This window comes from Alligator sinensis, unplaced genomic scaffold (assembly GCF_000455745.1).
Source record: "Alligator sinensis unplaced genomic scaffold, ASM45574v1 scaffold895_3, whole genome shotgun sequence".
In the NCBI taxonomy this organism is placed as follows: domain Eukaryota; kingdom Metazoa; phylum Chordata; order Crocodylia; family Alligatoridae; genus Alligator; species Alligator sinensis.
Genome location: NW_005842210.1, coordinates 1,745,974 through 1,764,754, shown reverse-complemented (window position 1 = coordinate 1,764,754; position 18,781 = coordinate 1,745,974). Strand labels below are relative to the sequence as shown.

The 18,781-nt window shown below is 42.7% G+C and overlaps 1 protein-coding gene across 1 annotated transcript in view; it reads right to left on the bottom strand.

Moving 5' to 3' along the window:
* The window catches only part of EXT1 (exostosin glycosyltransferase 1), a 238,547-nt gene that overhangs the window by 7,228 nt on the left and 212,538 nt on the right, over positions 1–18,781 (bottom strand). Inside the window, exons 5-10 of the mRNA XM_014521376.2 lie at positions 18,407–18,526; positions 13,381–13,513; positions 11,700–11,818; positions 10,464–10,559; positions 7,177–7,266; positions 2,257–2,417 (exon numbers count right to left, since the gene is read on the bottom strand). Coding sequence (XP_014376862.1) covers positions 2,257–2,417; positions 7,177–7,266; positions 10,464–10,559; positions 11,700–11,818; positions 13,381–13,513; positions 18,407–18,526 — 719 coding nt within the window. The remainder of the gene's footprint in view (positions 1–2,256; positions 2,418–7,176; positions 7,267–10,463; positions 10,560–11,699; positions 11,819–13,380; positions 13,514–18,406; positions 18,527–18,781) is intronic.

Genomic DNA, 18,781 nt, shown 5'->3' with positions numbered 1-18,781 from the left:
GCTGAACCATATGGGACAGCTGATAACCAACACCCAGGAAAAGGCCAATCTGCTTAATGGGTACTTCGCGTCGGTCTTTCATCAGTTCAATGGGACCACCCTGCCTAGCAAGATGCGGGACAGCCAGGGTGAGGGCATATTTATACCTGGCATCAGTGTTGACCTAATAAAGGATCACCTTGAGAGGCTGGATACCTTCAAGTCAGCTGGTCCTGACAGATTACACCCTAGAGTACTCAAGGAGCTGGCAGGTGTCATAGCCCAACCATTGGCAAAAATATTCAAAAACTCGTGGTGCTCAGGTGAAGTACCTGAAGACTGGAAGAAGGCCAATGTGGTACCCATCTTCAAGAAGGGGCGGAAAGTAGATCCCGGGAAGTACAGGCCAATCGGCCTGACCTCAATCCCCAGTAAGATTCTGGAGAAAATTATCAAGGGGACCCTTCTGGATAAGTTGGCAGAGGGCAACATCCTGAGGGATAGCCAACATGGGTTTTTCGCAGGTAGGTCTTGCCTGACCAATCTCATCTCCTTCTGTGACCAGGTGACATATGACCTGGACAAGGGAGAAGAGATTGACGTCATATATTTGGACTTTAAAAAAGCCTTTGATCTGGTGTCCCATGACCTCCTCATGGAAAAATTGGCTAACTGTGGCCTCAGCTACAACAGTCGGATGGCTGGGAAACTGGCTCCGAGGTTGGACCCAAAGAGTAGTGGTTGATGGTAGCAAATCATTATGGCGCTCCATGACCAATGGCGTCCCCCAAGGCTCTGTCCTTGGACCGGTTCTCTTCAACACCTTAATCAACGATGTGGACATTGGTGTCAGAAGCGCACTGGCTAAGTTTGCTGATGACACTAAACTTTGGGGCATGGCATCCACACCTGACGACAGGCTAGTGATCCAGGCTGACTTGAATAAGCTTAGTAAGTGGGCGGACACAAACCTGATGACGTTTAATACCAATAAATGCAAGGTACTCCACCTCAGGGGAAAACAACCCACAGCATACTTACAGGCTCAGCAGTGCTATGCTTGCTAGTACCACCGCTGAAGGAGACTTGGGGGTCATGATTCATCACAAGATGAATATGAGCCACCAATGCAATCTTGCAGCTGGTAAAGCAAACAAAACCCTGGCTTGCATCTATAGATGCTTCTCAAGTAAATCTCAGGATGTCATCCTCCTGCTGTACTCAGCCTTGGTGAGGCTGCAGCTGAAGTACTGCATCCAGTTCTGGGCTCCGCAATTCAAGAAAGATGCCAAGAAGCTTGAGAGAGTCCAGAAGAGAGCCACGCGCATGATCACTGGGCAAGAGAATAAGCCATATGAAGAGAGGCTGAGAGCCACGGGACTCTTCAGTCTGGAAAAGCGCAGGCTCAGCGGGGACCTGGTGGCTGCCTATAAGTACACAAGGGTTGTTCATCAGGAACTGGGAGAACGTCTGTTCACCAGAGCGCCCCAAGGAAAAACAAGGACCAACGGTCATAAACTTCTACAAGACCATTTTAGGCTGAACATAAGAAAAATGTCTTTACTGTCTGAGCCCCCAGGACCTGGAATAGACTCCCTCCAGATGTGGTGCAGGAACCTACTCTGGACTCATTCAAGAAACGCTTGGATGCTTATCTTGCTGGGGTCCTTTAACCCTAGCTGACTTCCTGCCCCTGGGGCAGGGGGCTGGACTTGATGATCTTTGAGGTCCCTTCCAGCCCTAATGTCTATGAAATCTATGAACTGCAAGGTATCACTGCACCAAAACTCAAGTGTAGCAGGAAGACTTGACAGGTCTAGTACAAATAAAGGTCAGTTAACAAAGACACAGAGCTGGTCTGGAAGTAACCTCAACTCTTCTACACTACAGGCCATTCAGCCTTAGAGTTTAATGAATTCAGAGCTTCTTTGAAGTGTATAATTCCTGATGTTAAAAAGAGCAGTTAGACTGCCTCAAAATACAAGCAACTTCAAAGAGGCCCAGCGAACACAGTAATGATTCCCAGATCCCCAGAGCCAAACTGGGAATTTAAATTATTACCCCATAAAAGAGCAACTCCATCTATTATCTTCCTATATTTTTCAATTGAATGTTCTTTTTCTTCCCAGCAGAAACTTGTGTGTGACACATGTGGTGGTAATAGCCATATGATAAATTCCATCTTTAAGCATTACCTGGCAACAGAAACTTTGTTTTTAAAATAAAAAGATGATGAACTAAGTCATACAGGCTTAGAAAGATGTTTCAGTTTCTTACTTGTGGTAAATAGCAGCTCCTGTCAATACCATGGAATAGTCATTAGTCCATTTGGATGTATATCCCCATCTCTCTTTAGTATTGTCCCAAAAGTGACTGCGAGCAGGGTACCCTACAATCCTCTCTGGAAAGCTTTGCCATACTGTAAAGGCAAAATCCACCTGCAGGTAAAGACACCGTCAAATGAATTATCAAACAGTTTCAATGCATGTCAACAAAACAAAATATTACCATGCCACTAATTCATAATTCAAAATCTTGGAACTGTTGCAAAACATTAATTCTGTGTATTCATCAGTAAATTAAACTGACTGCTTGACATTTTGCCCTGTAATTATGCACATTATAATGCTTTCTGTTAAAAGAAGTCTTGAGCACTAAAGTGCTGCTTTAACATTTGGAAGGCATGCCCTTTACACATTAAACCTTTTCAGGTAATGCAAAGATTACCCAAGGTGGGTGCATTTATACTTGTGTGTGACATAGGTGGTGGTAATAGCCATGTCATAAATTGCACTTTTAAGCATTACCTGCCAACACAAAGCATTTATAAATCAGAAGTTAGACACCAAACTCAAACATTGGCTCAAAAATCATAAGATTTTCATATTGAAATAAATAAATATATTTAGATTGCATTCATAGGTGCATCTCGAGTAGAGCCAGGGAGGTGATCCTCCCCCTCTATGCGATGCTGGTCAGGCCGCAGCTGGAGTATTGTGTCCAGTTCTGTGCGCCCCATTTCAGGAGGGATGTGGACAACATGGAGAGGGTCCAGAGGAGGGTCACCCGCATGATCCGGGGACAACAGGGCAGACCCTACAGTGAGAGACTGCGGGACCTGAACCTATTCAGCCTCCACAAGAGAAGGCTGAGGGGGGACCTGGTGACCGTCTATAAACTCACTAGGGGGAACCAGAAGGGTTTGGGGGAGACGCTGGCATAACAAGGAGTAATGGGCACAAGTTGATGGAGAGGAGGTACAGATTGGACATCCGAAAAAACTACTTCACAGTTAGGGCGGCTAGGAGCTGGAACCAACTTCCAAGGGAGGTGGTGCTGGCCCCTACCCTGGGGATCTTTAAGAAGAGGCTGGAAAGAGGGGGTCTAGCCCGACCCCCCTGGCGGGGGGTCGGGCTAGAAGATCTATTAGGTCCCTTCCGACCCTAAAACTATGAAACTATGAAACTATATTTTCCTGTGTGATATTTGAATCTTGGGCTGTACTTTTAAGCCTTTCTCTGCAACTATAAGGGTTGAACTTTACTTTAAAAAATAAAGGATGAGATTTCTATGTATTCACATGATTCCAGGAGCTGGGGCTTGAAGAAAAAAAAGTACTTTCTATTGTGAGACTTACAGTAAAACTGTGGGAGCTGGCAACACTATTATGTCCTCTCTGCTATATTTTATTATCTCAAATTTCTGAGCATTGAATAAGTTGTGGAGCTCAAGAAGCTGGGACCCCAGCAAGTGGAAGAAGAGGTACGTGATACTTTTGAGGGTTATGTTTTCCCTCATTTCATCCACCCAATCATTTCTTCTACCCCCAAAGTTCAGTTTGAGATGGGTAAGAACATATCTGGGAAGACGTGCAGGTGTGTTTATTCGATTGGGAGCCGTTTCGGACAGGGAAGGGAAACTCTTCCTCTCAGCAGCTGTTGCATGCTAAGGGTTATGTGTGGACAAGCCAGGATCCATACAAACATCCAGGTTCAAGCTGGAGTGGTTTTGCTACATTTGTATCATTTCCAGCCTGTCCCCAGTGGCTGTTAGAACTTAAAAGTAACCATGCGCACCTAATCAGCAGCTCCCCTTTTGAAAAGGCTCCAAATATACACGTGTCCATACCATATGTTTTAACTGAAAATTTCTGGTATCCATTAATTCTATTTCTTAAAAAAAGCAAAAGCCAGCTCTATTCGTCCAGGTCCAAACCATGCAGAGTAACTTAGTTATACCCAGATTACACACACAACCATAAACTCCTCCCCAGAGCTTGAAGCTCAGGCTAGATTCACCCAAAACTCAAGATGACAAACTCTGGCTGACCCTTCCAGCAGTGCTATTCTGGAAACATATTAGCTACAGCATCCTAGAAGAGTTAACATCTCTTGCCTTGAGTATCAGATCTCTCTCATTTGCAAGTTATTTGATGAAACAAAAGAAACACATGCCTACTGCAATATGAAGTTGGAGCCTTGTTCTTTTCTTTCTAGTTGTTTTAAACTGCCTGGAAACAACTTGAAAAAGACACGGCACATAAAACAGCTATTCTTGTAGCAGTTGTGGTCTGATCCAAACCGCTAACACATGAAAGTATAAAGGTTTTTGCCATAAAGGTCTTTCCCATGAAACTTGACATATATTTTCTCCTGAGATTCTCAAACTTGTCTAAAGAAGATAAACAAGAAACTAACTACATCTAATGCCCTGCCTCACGTATCGTTTAAATATCTGCTTGGTAGCAGGGAGAGGCATTAAAGCAAACAGAGTTCCCTATGAGAAAACAAGGGCTACATTACATCTCCTTAAAAAGCAACTGATCCTAGATACTATTAAGCAGCATTACCACTCAGCTAATGATCAGGAGAAAGCAACCGAGCTTCCAGTCTCTTAAATCCCTAAATCATTCCCAACCCATGCTGATTTCTAATTACTTCCCCTACATATGTCCCTCTCACCATGTGACGGACCACTTTGGGTTGTTAGCCTTAGGAATGAAAACAAAATGAATTGTGCACCATTTCATGACGAATGAAAAATGTTTGCTATCACTAAAGCTGAGCCTGTAGTGGAAAACAGTGAATACGCCTCAAATCCGAAAACAAATTTCAACTTGACCTTTGAGTTTTTTATGCTTGGCATCCATGGACACTTGGGCTTCATGAGGGGGAATGCTCACAAGAAGTACTAATAATAATTTATGCACTAACGATAGCCAAAAGTAAATCTAATGTATGTGAGACGAGTTTTGAATATTTCCATTGTTTAATTCATAGCAGTGGAAAGGTAGTGAAGAAAAGTGGGAATCATTTCACATAAACAAGCAAATGGTTGAATCAGTAGAAAATGGGGCTGAACTGAATAAAAACAAAACCCAATAATTCTTTACAAATTATTTGCTCAAACATAAGCCTCCACACCCCCTCCCCCCAAAAAAGATCAATGACTGAGATGAAACGATAGAGTAAAATGAATCCTGAGGGGACTATCAAAGTGGGCCAGTGCTGTATCTTGTAGGAGACTTGCAGAGAAAAAATCTCAGCCCTCCTGAATCACTGGAAATTTTCTCAAATTCTGTGGGACTGAAACTCCAATTCTGTCTTGAGGAACAATCTAATTGCAGCAACCTTCTACTAACTGTCAGAGGAAATTTATTTGAGCGTTGGTGGTTTTTATGGGCATCATTACAAAATATCTGCACTCATCTGTATCTGCCAGGAATTGCCAAGGTTTGGCCTAGATACCAATCTAGACCCATCCCTTTGTCAACAGAGGAGCAATGTGGACTACAGTGGCCTCCATGTGGGTCAACTGAAGGGCTAAGACTCAAGCCTCCTAGAGACAGAAAGTCCATACTAGAAGAGAACTACAGGGTTGAGTAGAGGTCTTGAAAATATGATCTGTGATGCAAGGTTGGCAGAAATAAGATTATTTAGTTGAAAGAAGACTGAAGGGGGATTTGATAATGGTCTTCAAATACAAAATGGGCTGTTATAAAGAGGATGGTGCTCAATTGTTCTGTGTCCACAGGGTACAGGACAAGAATTAATAGGCTTAAATTGCAACATAGGAGATTAAGGTTAGCTATTAGGAAGAACTTTTTAACTATGAGGATGGTTAAGCACTGGAACAGATTACTGAGAGAAACTGCAGAATCACTGTTACTGGAAATGCCTAAGTGCAGGTTAGACAAATGTTTGTGTGGGATGGTTTGGCAGAGGGTTGCACTAAGTGACCTCCTGAGGTCCTTCCTTGCCCTATTTTCTATGATTCTATAGCTGCAATTTAAAAAAGAGATCAGGTGTGCCCTTAGGGTTTATGGTAAGTTGCCAATACAGTACTCAGTTGGGCCAAATTTGGGTTCCCCTGACCTAACATAAGCACTAATGGTATCAGCTAAAGGGCTATGAGAATAGCACAGGAAGTCTTATAGGTCAGGAGAAAAAAAAATGATCATGAATTTGAAGGGGAAGGGAGAGAAGGAATGGAAAGCAGAAAAGAAAATCCAAGTTTTTCAATAGCCACCATTAATAATGTATTTCCAATATATTGCACTTCTATATAAACTGTCACTGGTCTCCCCAGTGATTTTCAGAAAGAGGCTCCAGAAATCAATACTCATCCCAGTTGTAAAAATTGGTTTTCTGCAGTGTCTTTCTTTTCTCAGCTTCGCTTAGTGCAATCTTGCTCTCGGCAGAAATGCTTCAACCATCTGAAGTACCAGGTATCTGCCCCCTCCCCAGTATACTGAACATCAAGTGAATGTGCATGTGTGTGCACGGAGAAAGAATCAACATGCTTGTGCTGAGGCAGTCTCATGTTTAGAAGAAACAGTAATGTCCCATCATAGAAATACCCCACCCAGGCTTACCTGGAAAAGGAAAAACTGTGATCACTAAGATGATACTGCACAAACAGGCTGTTCTTGGCTGTCTACACCTGCCTGAAGCTATGTTACTAAAATAATAAAGACGGGAAGAGCCATATGCTAATGGTGAGCCAATTAACTATGGAGAAATGTTCCTGTGATGGCAGGTGATGGAAAGGCTTCTGAAACAACTGAATATATTAAAACCTGGGGTATGCAGCGAGACATTTTAGTGCACACACTTTCTGGAACCAGGTACTAAGAAGAAAGGTGGATCTGGTTGTTCTCAGGGTGAGATTCACATCTTTCAAGGAGGAGAGTCTTACCTCAGTGGTTGAAAGCACAGTGTCCTCATCAAGGCTTAGCACTGCATCCGTGACTATGTTGTCATAGGGTAGGAAGCGGCTGCTCATAACCTGTGGGTTTCAAGGGTGAGGGTAAACAACAAAAAAAGTCACTTGACAGACTCATTTCCAAGAGAAAGCAAAAAAAAAGATCCTTGCTGCATATTCCATTTTATTTTTCATTCTTATTTCTTTCCATCTGAGGCACATTGTGCATCTTTATATGATAGGAAGGATTTCTCAGCTCAAGAGTGAAAGGCTGTCCTTTTCCATCAGCCCAGAAATCAGCTTATATTTTGTATCTGAGGAATTAATTTCTGAACAGATCTGTGTCTCTGCCTTTCTGTGCAACTCAAACTATAACTGTATCCACTGAGATCTAGACATATGTAGGGTTTCTTTAGGGAGGACACTTGTGTAGTAGCTAAAGCCATCCCACCCTCCCTCCCAGAGGGTAAAGATAAAGGAGAAGGAGGTGCTGAGAGAGGCTTTTCACCTCACCCTGAGCAATGGTGGAGAGCCAGAGTGCATCTCAAGACACTGTCTCCATAAACCACTTTGACCATAGCACTGTACAAAAATACAACCCCTTTCTTATGGATGTATTTACATCAGTATAAAGTACTTTACACTTCTGTGACTATTTCCACACAGGAAGGGAATAAACTGTACAGCTATAAGGTACTTTTATACTGAAATAAATGCATCTACATGAGGGATCATGCTGGTACGTGCATATCAGTAAAAAAGATATCTTACTGTTGTTTTTGTACTAGAACAAAATCTGTGTGTAGACCAGGCTTTAAATACCAACATAAGGCATATCTCACTTCACTGGGGAATAGATGAAAGATGGAAAAAATTGCAACGAAATGGAGAAATCCATTTATGCACGTATGTGTTTCTCCTCACCACCAGTGCCCACGTAACTTCTGAGGATTGAAAAATGGAAATAAGTACTTTTCTTTCTCTCCCCCTCTCTTATCATCTCTCCCTTCCATTCCAGCCCGGCGGAAAAATGACTTGATTAGTCTGTAGGCTGTTTGTTCATCTGTATAAATGAATGTAAATGTGAATATGACAGACAGCCAAGAGGTCTGTCTCTCTATCATACGCTGTCAGTGCTTACGTGAAGAAATCATTCGACGAGAGCAATGACAGAGACAAGGTTTGCAATTAGCTTTGGGAACACATGGTCAAGTCCATGCATCTCTTTCAGAATCAAGTTCCATTGCCGAGGGCCGGATCCTGGGAAAGATCTGCTGCCTGCACTCGTGAGTCCCACTCTGTTGGTCAACAGCTCCACTGCTTGGGTGGAAGCTAGCTGTCATGGGGGGTCCTACTTGCAGAGGAGGAGGCAAACTCACTGGGAGCTAAGGTTATTCCCATGGGGAGCTTTCCATTTAAAGGAGAGGCCTTGAAGTGGGCTCTGTTTATTTTCACAAGCTTTCAATAAGTGCCAGTTACAAGGCTGATTTCTGTAGAGGTTTTCTAATGGGCACTAATATAGGAAGGAAAATAAGTCAGTAAAGATGAGAGAAAAATCTCATGCGCTTAACTACTCAGACTTTTTTAATGATTAAATCCCAAATACGGAAGAGGCTCAAGTCTGAGCAGGATTATTCACTTATTTTCATCTGTATTTCAGTACTGTCGCTTGCAAAACGGGTGCAAATCTATTCTGTTCTATCACAGGGGTGTGAAGATGTTTAGATCAAGCCTTTGAAATCCTTGCCTGATGGATCCCTGCAAGATGCCAAGTAGGCATAGGAAAAGCAGGCCCCTTGTTAGGGACTCTGGACTGCGGGGAGTTGACTCTGCAAGGCTGGGATAAACAAACAGCTTCCCTGTTTAAGAAGCCATCTGGTGCATGATGTGATATTAGAGACGAGGCACTGTCCACTATAAACACACCTCTGTGTACTCAGGAGACTGGTTTGTAATCTAAAGAACTCCAAGGTCTGTTTTTATATATGCTAAGAACTGGTCAGGACATTTTCTTCCTCTCTTCCTGCTGCCCAGGCTTTCCAAAAAGAAAGAAAATAAACCCATAATGTTCACAAGGCTCAGAAATTTCAACAGCCTATCTTAGCCCTGCAGCAATTCTCCTGATACTGTTTACATGTCCAGTGACCAAGGCAAGAGCTATTAGCTGCCAGCTTAGTGATGCCCTGACTTTTCCCTGGTTAAGCCTACTGGGGAAAACAGCAAAGACAAGGCCTATACATTCAAAATAGGATTTTAAAGCCAAAGCAGCTAAAAACTTCACAGTGGAAATACAGAGCTAGAGAGGCAGATGATAAAAATCACAGAGAGGTCTAACCCAGTTGCCTCTGCTCTGCCTTTTAATACCAGCATTAGAGACTGTGTGTGAAGAATGAGTCCAATTCTTCACTGACCCTGTGCAAGGGAAAAGCAGAAATAAAACTGCATCATTTCAGAGCAAATTCATTTTCACCCGCTTCGTTGCCTCCTGATCACTCAAGTGTACCTGAATCCCAGGATCATCCTGGCTCCCTCCTCCTGTGCCTTCCAGCCTCCTCACTGGATGGAGCACTCTACCCCCAGGTTTACACATTAACTATATCTTTCTGCAGTGCCTTCAAGCACACTGAACTGCTCCACCTGGTGACCTCCCAAAACAGAAGTGTAACTGTTTTCATGCACTGCTGTGAGCGGCTTGTCAGCATAGGAATGGGCTAATTGGCACTGGTATTCAACCAGTCTAAAGCACTGCAGAGATGTGGCTACATGGCTCGCATTTACAAAGAGATACTTCAATAGCGATGTAGCACGCCTGAGTACATCAGTTCTGGGTAGGTACGTTTACTGTGTATATGTGAACCATGGGAACAGTAGTCTCACAACCTGGTGAGGAACGCTCCCTGCAATTGTTGCACGAAACTAATATTCAACCTGAGGCCAGAAACAGCATCTCCAAATCTTCCCCGAGAATGCTCAGTCTAGCACTGAGGTCTATCACTGATTTAATGCACCAGCATAAATTGCGTCCCTGTCACCAATCTCACACCAGCTCTATTGATCAGCAATTGACAGCTTCCAAGAGTCTGAACCTCATGCATCAAATGCCAGGTCTGCAATCGTGCCAGTGCAGGAGTTGGAGGTAAAGGAAGGGGCACTGCACACCAGCTGACTACAAAATACCCACCAGCAAATGGCAGACAAAGCATCCTCTCCACTTGGAAAAATGAACACTAGTCCCCTTCACACAACACAGACCATCCTTATTGGTACTTCTCTCCACCTACCTTGCTCTCCCCTTCGATGACGATGACAGGCACAGCAGTGGCAGGCCAGCGGTGTTTGGCTGGGAGGGGTTTGTCACAGTTCCATAAAACAATGATCTGAAAGAAATATTGACCTGCAGGATTAGATACATGGCCATGTTCCTGCCTGTCGCTATTCAAACTTTCAGGACCTTGAGGACCAAACAGAACCACTGAATGTAAGGCAAAACAGAGATGCATCTTAGGACATTTATACACTTGCTCCACTTGCACTTTAGTTGCATCAACTCTAAGAGCCACTCTAATTAAAGCGCCCAGAGTGTCTCATGTATCAGTGTCCCTGCAGTTAAAAAATGGCGGCAGGGCGCTTTAACTAAAGCTCGCCAAACAAGCTTTAAAGTGCGCCGAATGCCATTTTTAAATGTGGGGATGCTGATACATGAGATGCTGGAGTCTGCTGGAGCGTTGTAATTACCATACTCCAGCAGACTCGATTCATCGATTAATTACAGTGTGTATAAGCAGCCTCGCTGCTCGTGTGTAGGTGCCCTTATAGACTAGTCTGAGACTACGGTGCATCTCAGTGCACCCTGCTTTCTGCATGACTTCAGACAAAAATGGCCAACTACCTCTCATTGAATGCAAGTTACAAATCTCAGAATAACTAAGCAACATAAAAATAACATCCCTCAGAAATTTCGCCCGCACTGACAATAAAATATACACACTCAAATGCACGCAAACTCAACAAGAAGCCAGGGAGTCTACAGCCTCACTCAGAAGGATGTCACTGGTTTATTTTGGCACATGTTGAATACTAAAGCACTTGTGCCTCTTCAGATGAGAGGGTACTCCTACTACCTCCTTAAGATAACAGCACAGGCAGTCTGAAGTCCCAAAACTGCCAAGATCAAAACTACAATGGGAGGCAGGGCAGCCAATAGTGCTTGAGGCCTACTGAGCCTTTTGGTACTTACAGCACATGCAACCCCTGTATTTTTGAAACACAACAATTATTTTGCTTCCCTTTATTAAATAAATCAGAGCTTTTGTGACCACCCGTTTTCCTCTCGCATGAAAGTTCAGCTTTATTCCCCACATATATTGGCTGAGGTCACTGCAAAGAACTCAAAGAAAAAGTCCATCATATAAAGCAGGGTCAGGAAATAAGGAGCCATGAGAAGAACTGAAGTCAGGGGGGATTTTTATTTGGTGGATGTTTTAAAAGGAAAGTAACTGTCAAGTAGTGCTGCTCACCTGTGCACAGTACTGGGACTTGGCTACAGCAACCAGGAGTTTCAGCACGGGCTGAGATTGGGAAACCAAGGGAGTTACTGCATGGATAACTGCAGTGAACTTAGAGGGAGGCTTCAGACCTAAAATGAAAAAGGACGCAAACTTAATGAAGACAAAACTACTACCCTGTGTAGCACAGATCATAGAAGTGAGAGACAGAAAAGACCCAAGCACACAGAAATTGCCATGTTGGCTCAGACCATCTTATTTGGTACCCTTTCTCTATCAGTACCTGGGGCTTCAAAAAGGTTGCTCTTCCCATTCATTTCCAAGCTCCTTGAACACACTTCTGTAAACTACAACCACTGCTTTGACATCCCCTCTCTGACGCCCTCTTGGAAGCTTGCAATCGTTTTCTTTCTTCCCCATCACTCTGTGGAAATGATCCTCACCAAGTTCATCAGTAAAGTACTTCTGACCAAGTCAAGAAATTCTTCCCAAGCCTTCATCCAACTGGATCTGTTTTTATGCTGATGCCAGTAATCAGCCCTAAGTTTTGATGCTACCCTTCTACCTCACCAACAGCTCCATCAGTCTCAGTGGTGCTTCCTTTTTTCCCCATTTCCGAGAACCCTCAGAATTATGCTCATGGTCACTTTCTTTTTTCTCTACATCTTATCCCAAAGCATCATCACGCACACACAGGGCTCCAACTGTTATTTTCACTGATTAAGCATTCTACTTGCCCGGTATTGAACAGCTTCCAACCACTCCTACTTTTCAGTTTGATAGTCCTTCTGCAATATCACAGGCCCATCTGGCCATCTGCTCTTCCTTCACTACGGCTGCTAACATTACCATCTTCTAGTCTCATGCTTGCTCATATCCTTGGTATCCTAGTTATCTCCCCCTTCATCCTACACACTGAAATTGTTGTTGAATCCTTTTTCTTCCATGTTACAATGGATAACACTTCCTTAAGGCTGGGAGACAGGTTCTTCAGGCAGTTCTCCAGGACAGAACCATGTTCCTAGGGGCATATCTCTACAAAGAGGAACTGGGTGTTAAGGTGTGATGTTGAGTCTTCAGACATATTCCCTTGCCCTAGTCTTTTCTGCCCATGTGCAGGGGGGCCAGACCTGGTGATCATGTAAGGTCCTTTCCAGGACCTAAGATTTATGAATCTATGAATTCAATATTTAGACTGTGATTATATAAAGAACCATGGACCAGCTCCTTGTTGGCTCCTTCACTCAGTCAGTCTATAAAGAGACTCTGAGGAAGTGGAGAGAGAAGGTAGGGAGGGTGAATCTATATTAACAATATACTCAAAGACCAACCGTTACTGTAAGTCGCTTCTTTTTTATCTTGAAGTATTGCCAAGTGGTGCTAGACAAGGAGTACAAAAAACACAATTCATTTCATCTTTGTCATGGCCACAACATAGAAAGCAGCTGAATTGTCACCTACAGTTACTTAGGAAGAGAGCGTGGATTTCTTACAACAGTCTCTATACACAGCTGCCACTAGAGGGTGTCATATTCACCAGTGCTTAAGCAAGGAGGGGTTGTGTTTTGAAGGGCAGAGACATGGGAACACAAAAGTATTACCAGCATATTACAGGAAAACCATTTGCCCCAAACCATTCAGAAATCAGTGATAACCCAATTTCAGTGAGGTGCAACAGAAAGAATTTACTCACCTAGATTAGCATAGTAGTAAGGAAAATCTCCCAGATATGAGGAATACTGTGGCAGTACAAATAACCCTCCAGGATGTTTGTTCCATATTAAGCTGTTACGTGATATGTGCTTAAATATTCTGTCCTGAATAATCTGGAAAATAAGAAAGGTAACAGTTTTTAACTAGGTAGCAGTAAGGATCGGTACAGACTTCAGTGGCTTCAACAGACTGCAATCACCATGCATTTTGTAAGAAGTGGAAAGACAAAAATTATCTGGCATTACTGTTTAATCTCTCTTTTTAAGATGATACTGAACCTGGATACTTCTGCACAATCTCAGCAGAAGAGGGCCATTTATAACAGTATTCAAACTACCTCATTAGGCTCCGTGGACACAGGGACCTTGCAATTCATTACATTCTGCATTTAAAGTAAAATATTTTTCCATTTAAAATCACTTGTCACTTGTAAGCCTGATTAGTTCATTGTAGAGTTTACTATACACGACTTGCATGAAATAATTAGTCAAGGATGGAATTGCAAAGAGGGGCTTTTTTTTTTTTTTTTTTTTTGAGATAATGAGAATGTTTAAAAACACAGAGACTGGCAGCACATCAGATTGGGCTAAGGGATTTTTTTTGGTTAATTAAAAATAATGTCAATATTCAACAAAGTGACTAATTACATGAGATACATTTCATGTCATAGTTATGTAAGTTTCCACTTCATCCAATATGGATAGAAATTTGGGCAACTATTACTGTAAGCAGGAAACTGTCTCTATATTTGGCAAGTGCAATGGATTTATATTCCAAGGTTTTAAAGTCTGAAAGGACCATTACAATCTCACTTCCTGCATCATACAAGACCTAGCTCTATCTTTTGCTTACTTGGAGATAGGCAGCCAGTGTATAAAGGTACTTGCACACAAAAAAAGGATCTGATAATGGGGTGTTTTTTAACCTGCCTGTATGGTAAAGGCATAACAAGACCAAATGGCTGGAACATGAGGTTTGACAGATTTAATTGTGCAGTAGGACACAATTTCCAAACAGGGAGAGTAATTAAACATTGGCCTAGCCTGGCAGGGCGTGCAGGTGGACTCATGGTAAATTGTAAGCATAAATCAGATTGGCCACACCTTGAGAACAGGGCTGACTGGTCTGGTACTCTGAGTTAGTACAGGCAATTCTCTTAGATGCCTGGCTGGAACATCTTGCTCACATGCTTAGAGCTGTACCAATTTGGGATGGAGAAGGAATATTCTCCCATGTCAGATTGGCAGGATCCTACATGAATTTTTCCCTTCATCTGCTGACTGGGCATGCTTGCCTGCTGGGATTCTCTGGGTGTGTCTGACTTAATCAATTCCCTGCCATTGCAGGAAACTGTTAGCACCTTGCTTTTTTTATGCTCTTTGCCTACTCGCAACTGTTTTAGTCTCCTGAGGACAGGAATTCTTTAGTCTAACTAAAGTCTTTGGGCTTGACATAGGGGCATCAAGATCAATCTTAGCAGTTCATGTCAAACAGGCGGTCAGAACGGATGACTTAATGGCCCTTCTGGCCTTAAACCTACGAAGTGATGAAGGATACATATGCACACAAACCTGAAAAATACAACCCACATCTGTAGGGGTGTAGGAGGAGCAATTGCTTGATTTTTAAAGGGAGCAGAATCACAAGTCTTGGGGTAATATGCTGCTTTGGGTGATCCAGCCTGTGAACAAGAGCTGTCATAAGCTGCTGTTTTTCTGGAATTTGTGATTGTATTGGCAGGAAACTCACAGGAGTAATCTTAACATTAAGTTAATAATACTATTTGTGTGAAATAGGGGTCTCAATACTGCATACGAGTAAGCTAGCTTCCATTGCTGAGAAAGCTGTGTCTGGCCATTTCTATTGAAGGATTTTAAGGTGGCATACTTTCCTCATGGTGTCTTTTAGGTTGGGATGTAGGGGAGAAAATGACCACCTTTCCCCTCTCTGTAATTTAGGTCATTAAATAGAGAGAAACTGGACTATACGCATTTTCTAGCATTTAATAAAGAACTCCTCCTCTTCTCAGAATTGATGCACGAACAGATAAGAAGTCTGTTAGTTTACATGGTCAGTAGGTTTTCATAGACTGTTCCATTTTCCACTGCTTTGGTAGCCAACAGTGCTCCAGGGGAAACACATGGCTCGCATTCAATGCTTTTCAATGTGCAGAGAAAGAGAGAGAGAGAGAAGGAGAAAGAAAGAAACAGATCTAACTTGAAACAGGCTTCTGATGCCATGCAACATATGCAACCTTCATTGCATGTCAGGCATACAAATCTTACTGATACTGTTACTCAACAGGCTGGAGAACTGACCTGTGGAATATATTACATTTAACGCATGGAAAATTAATTTACAGCACTTCTAGTGAGCACAAATGTTATTACTGCCTGCAGCAACTGGGTGGAGAAAGGACAACTTGAGGGAACAGGAACAGAAAAGGATAAAGAGAGGACATCTAGGCATAATCAGTTCAAAATACAGAATATACAGTGCTTTGCTACATACATTGAAGAGATTTCTAAATAGGGGTAACAGTTAAAACTGATTATAAAATTTAGGCAGTTTTAAAACATGAGGAGGATAGGAACTTTGGCTAGATCTGACTTCTCTTTGTGAAGCCTGTTGTTCACAAAGTATTTCTGTCCCTTCTCTCCCACATACTACTTCTGTTGTACATTTTGTTTGACTGTGCTTATCGCCATTATATCTTAGTGCCTTCCAGCAGTGCATAAAACATCTGTCTCATGTGGTTTGTACTCTCTCTCTCCTCTTCTTCCCAAGGGGAGAATTGTGTATGCAGCACAGTGTTTTGTTTTTCAAATGTCCACTCTGATACATGTTTGTCTTGGTGAAGAACGTGTCAGAGAAGCAGGTGGTGCTTTTGGAATGGAAGATGAGGAGATCTGGGATGGGCCTTCATTCCCGGGAGAGGTCATGTCCCAGTCTCTGCTCTGTTTCCTGCACAAACAAGTTTCCCTACCTAATGCTGTGGCAGAGAAGCAGAGTCATGGAGTAAGGTTTTAATCTGGGAATTTTGGGGGATGATATGATAGACTCAGACCACTGAAACCTTTAAAGATAAGGAGGAAGAACCTGAACGTGACTAGAGGTTCTATGGGAAGCTGGTAAAGGACAGGTGTGAAGTGTTTGCAGTAGCCTGTGCTGCTGAGAAGACATGCTGCAGTGATCTCTACTAGTTGGAAATTCCTAACGGCTGATGGCTTCATGCCCAGATATATCGCATTGCTGTAGTCCAGATGGAAGGTGACTAAATGATACCCAGGCTCATCAAAATATTGTTGTTACAGTAGACATACATAGTACTCACCAAAAGAAATCCCCCCCCCCGCCCCGGCATCCAGACCGTATTCTCCAAAACAGGTTTAAACCAGAGTTGCCTATATCAGCTTCTGACCCCTAAAAATAAAATTGCGTTCTCTTTTTTGAGAGCAAGCAACCCAGAGCCTTTCCTACCAGATGCTGGACTCCAGAATGAGCAACTCAGCAAGCTTATTAATTTCTATTGAGCAGAATTTGTCTTCCCTTCAGAAAACTGCTTCTGAGAGCCCTGAATTAAAAAATTAAAGAGGTAAGACAGACCTGACTTAGTTAATTAAACTTTCCATATATTTCCATGTTCTAGTTACCTATTCTTCACACTTCTGAAGCTCAGGGCTGCTGGCAGGTATTTTTCTTGATCTTTACTTAACTAGAGATATTACTCTCTTAGTCAACTGACAGCTGCGGCCACATCCTGTAGGATGCCTTAGTTCCATACTAAAGCTGTCCCTGCGAGTCTTAGGACTAGTTTCTTCTCCTCTGAATAGTAAATAGGGAATGGAAGCTGAATGAAACTCCACAGCTGGGGACACCCCAAACATAGGGGAGATCGCAGCGATTATGGTGCCAGTGTAGTCTTCTCCTACAGCTCCTCCTCTACAGCCCTCAGCAAAAGGGGTATGTTGGGATAAAGCTGAAGAGAGTGAAGTACAAGTCACTCTGATTGTCCATAACTGGAGGACAGTCCTTTATTGACTGCCTCTCATCTGGCTCAAGTTAGAGCAGCCACAGGCAACCTAAATTGTGGGCCATGACCCAGACAACAGCATCTCCAATCTGCCGCCATCTCAACACAGCAGAGAATCTGGAACTGTTTGTTTGTGCCCAAACGTGGATGTGAATGCAAAAAGCACTGGCATGTACAAATGTAACCTACACTTGCAAACTGAAGTGTCTGTACCAGCAACACTGTGTATAATGTACTCGACATACAAAAGCTTGTGGGCAAAATTGTGGGAACACTTTTTTAAATTAAGTGTGGTCCTTCAAACTGTGGTGCCTGTTCTGTGTCTGAAGAACCTTTCACTAGACTGTTTCTCACCCGCCATTTCCTTCCTCCATCTGGGAAGGATTCTCCCCGCTCCTGAGGGCTCCCACCATTAATAGCTGTAGAGTCTAATATATGATTATTATCCTGGTAATCTCATATAGATAATCTAGGCTTTCTTTTTTCTGTCCTTGGAAATGTGCATATAGGATAAGTCACAGGTGACTTCAAAAACTACTACTTTACTTTAACCAGAACAAGAGATCTGTCAAAGGGCATCAAAATGTTAAGAAGGAACGGCAGAAAAGGAGCTTTACAGTAATATTTTTTCAAAAGTCAGCTCTAGAAAGGTTCCTTAAAGACCCATATTCACCATGAATGACAAGAATAGTGATTCATAAGATGTAAAGCCTTGAGAAGCCAGGATCGCACAAGACAACTTTTCCATGTGTCAGATGATTCCCATTTATCACCATGTCAGCTTTCTTATGTGGAGTCCAATAATAAAGAAAATATTTCCTTAGGGGAGAAAAGTTATCAAGTCACTGAAGGTTTTTCCAGTGACCAATCACGTGTCATGAAAGCCAAGGTCTCACACCAGCTGAGCCCAGAGTATGGCAGACATACAAGGGAATGTCTCTGCTCTGACTAATATCTGAAAACAGTTACTCACCTCTAGTGTAGTCAATACAATCTTCTCAACTGAAGAAAAATAAGCCTCCCACAAGAACTGTGTCTGCTGTCTAAGTGCTAGGATTTTATCCTGATGGATAGACCTGATTGTAGAAGGAATCTGTAATACAAGGTGTAATACAATCAGATGCTGAGGAAAACAATGTAACCTGATCAAATTTATACACTATTGGGAATCCCAGACTAGCCTTCTCCATTGTTACCAAGCCACGCACATCAGTGCCTGCCTTTCCAGTGCACATGTCTGTATGTACAGTTAAAGAACCGGAAGAGGAAAATGAATCAGGGGCACTCTTAGTGATCTCCAGTATTGAAGTTACTGGCCAACCGCAGGATTTGCTAGCAATTCTTCATG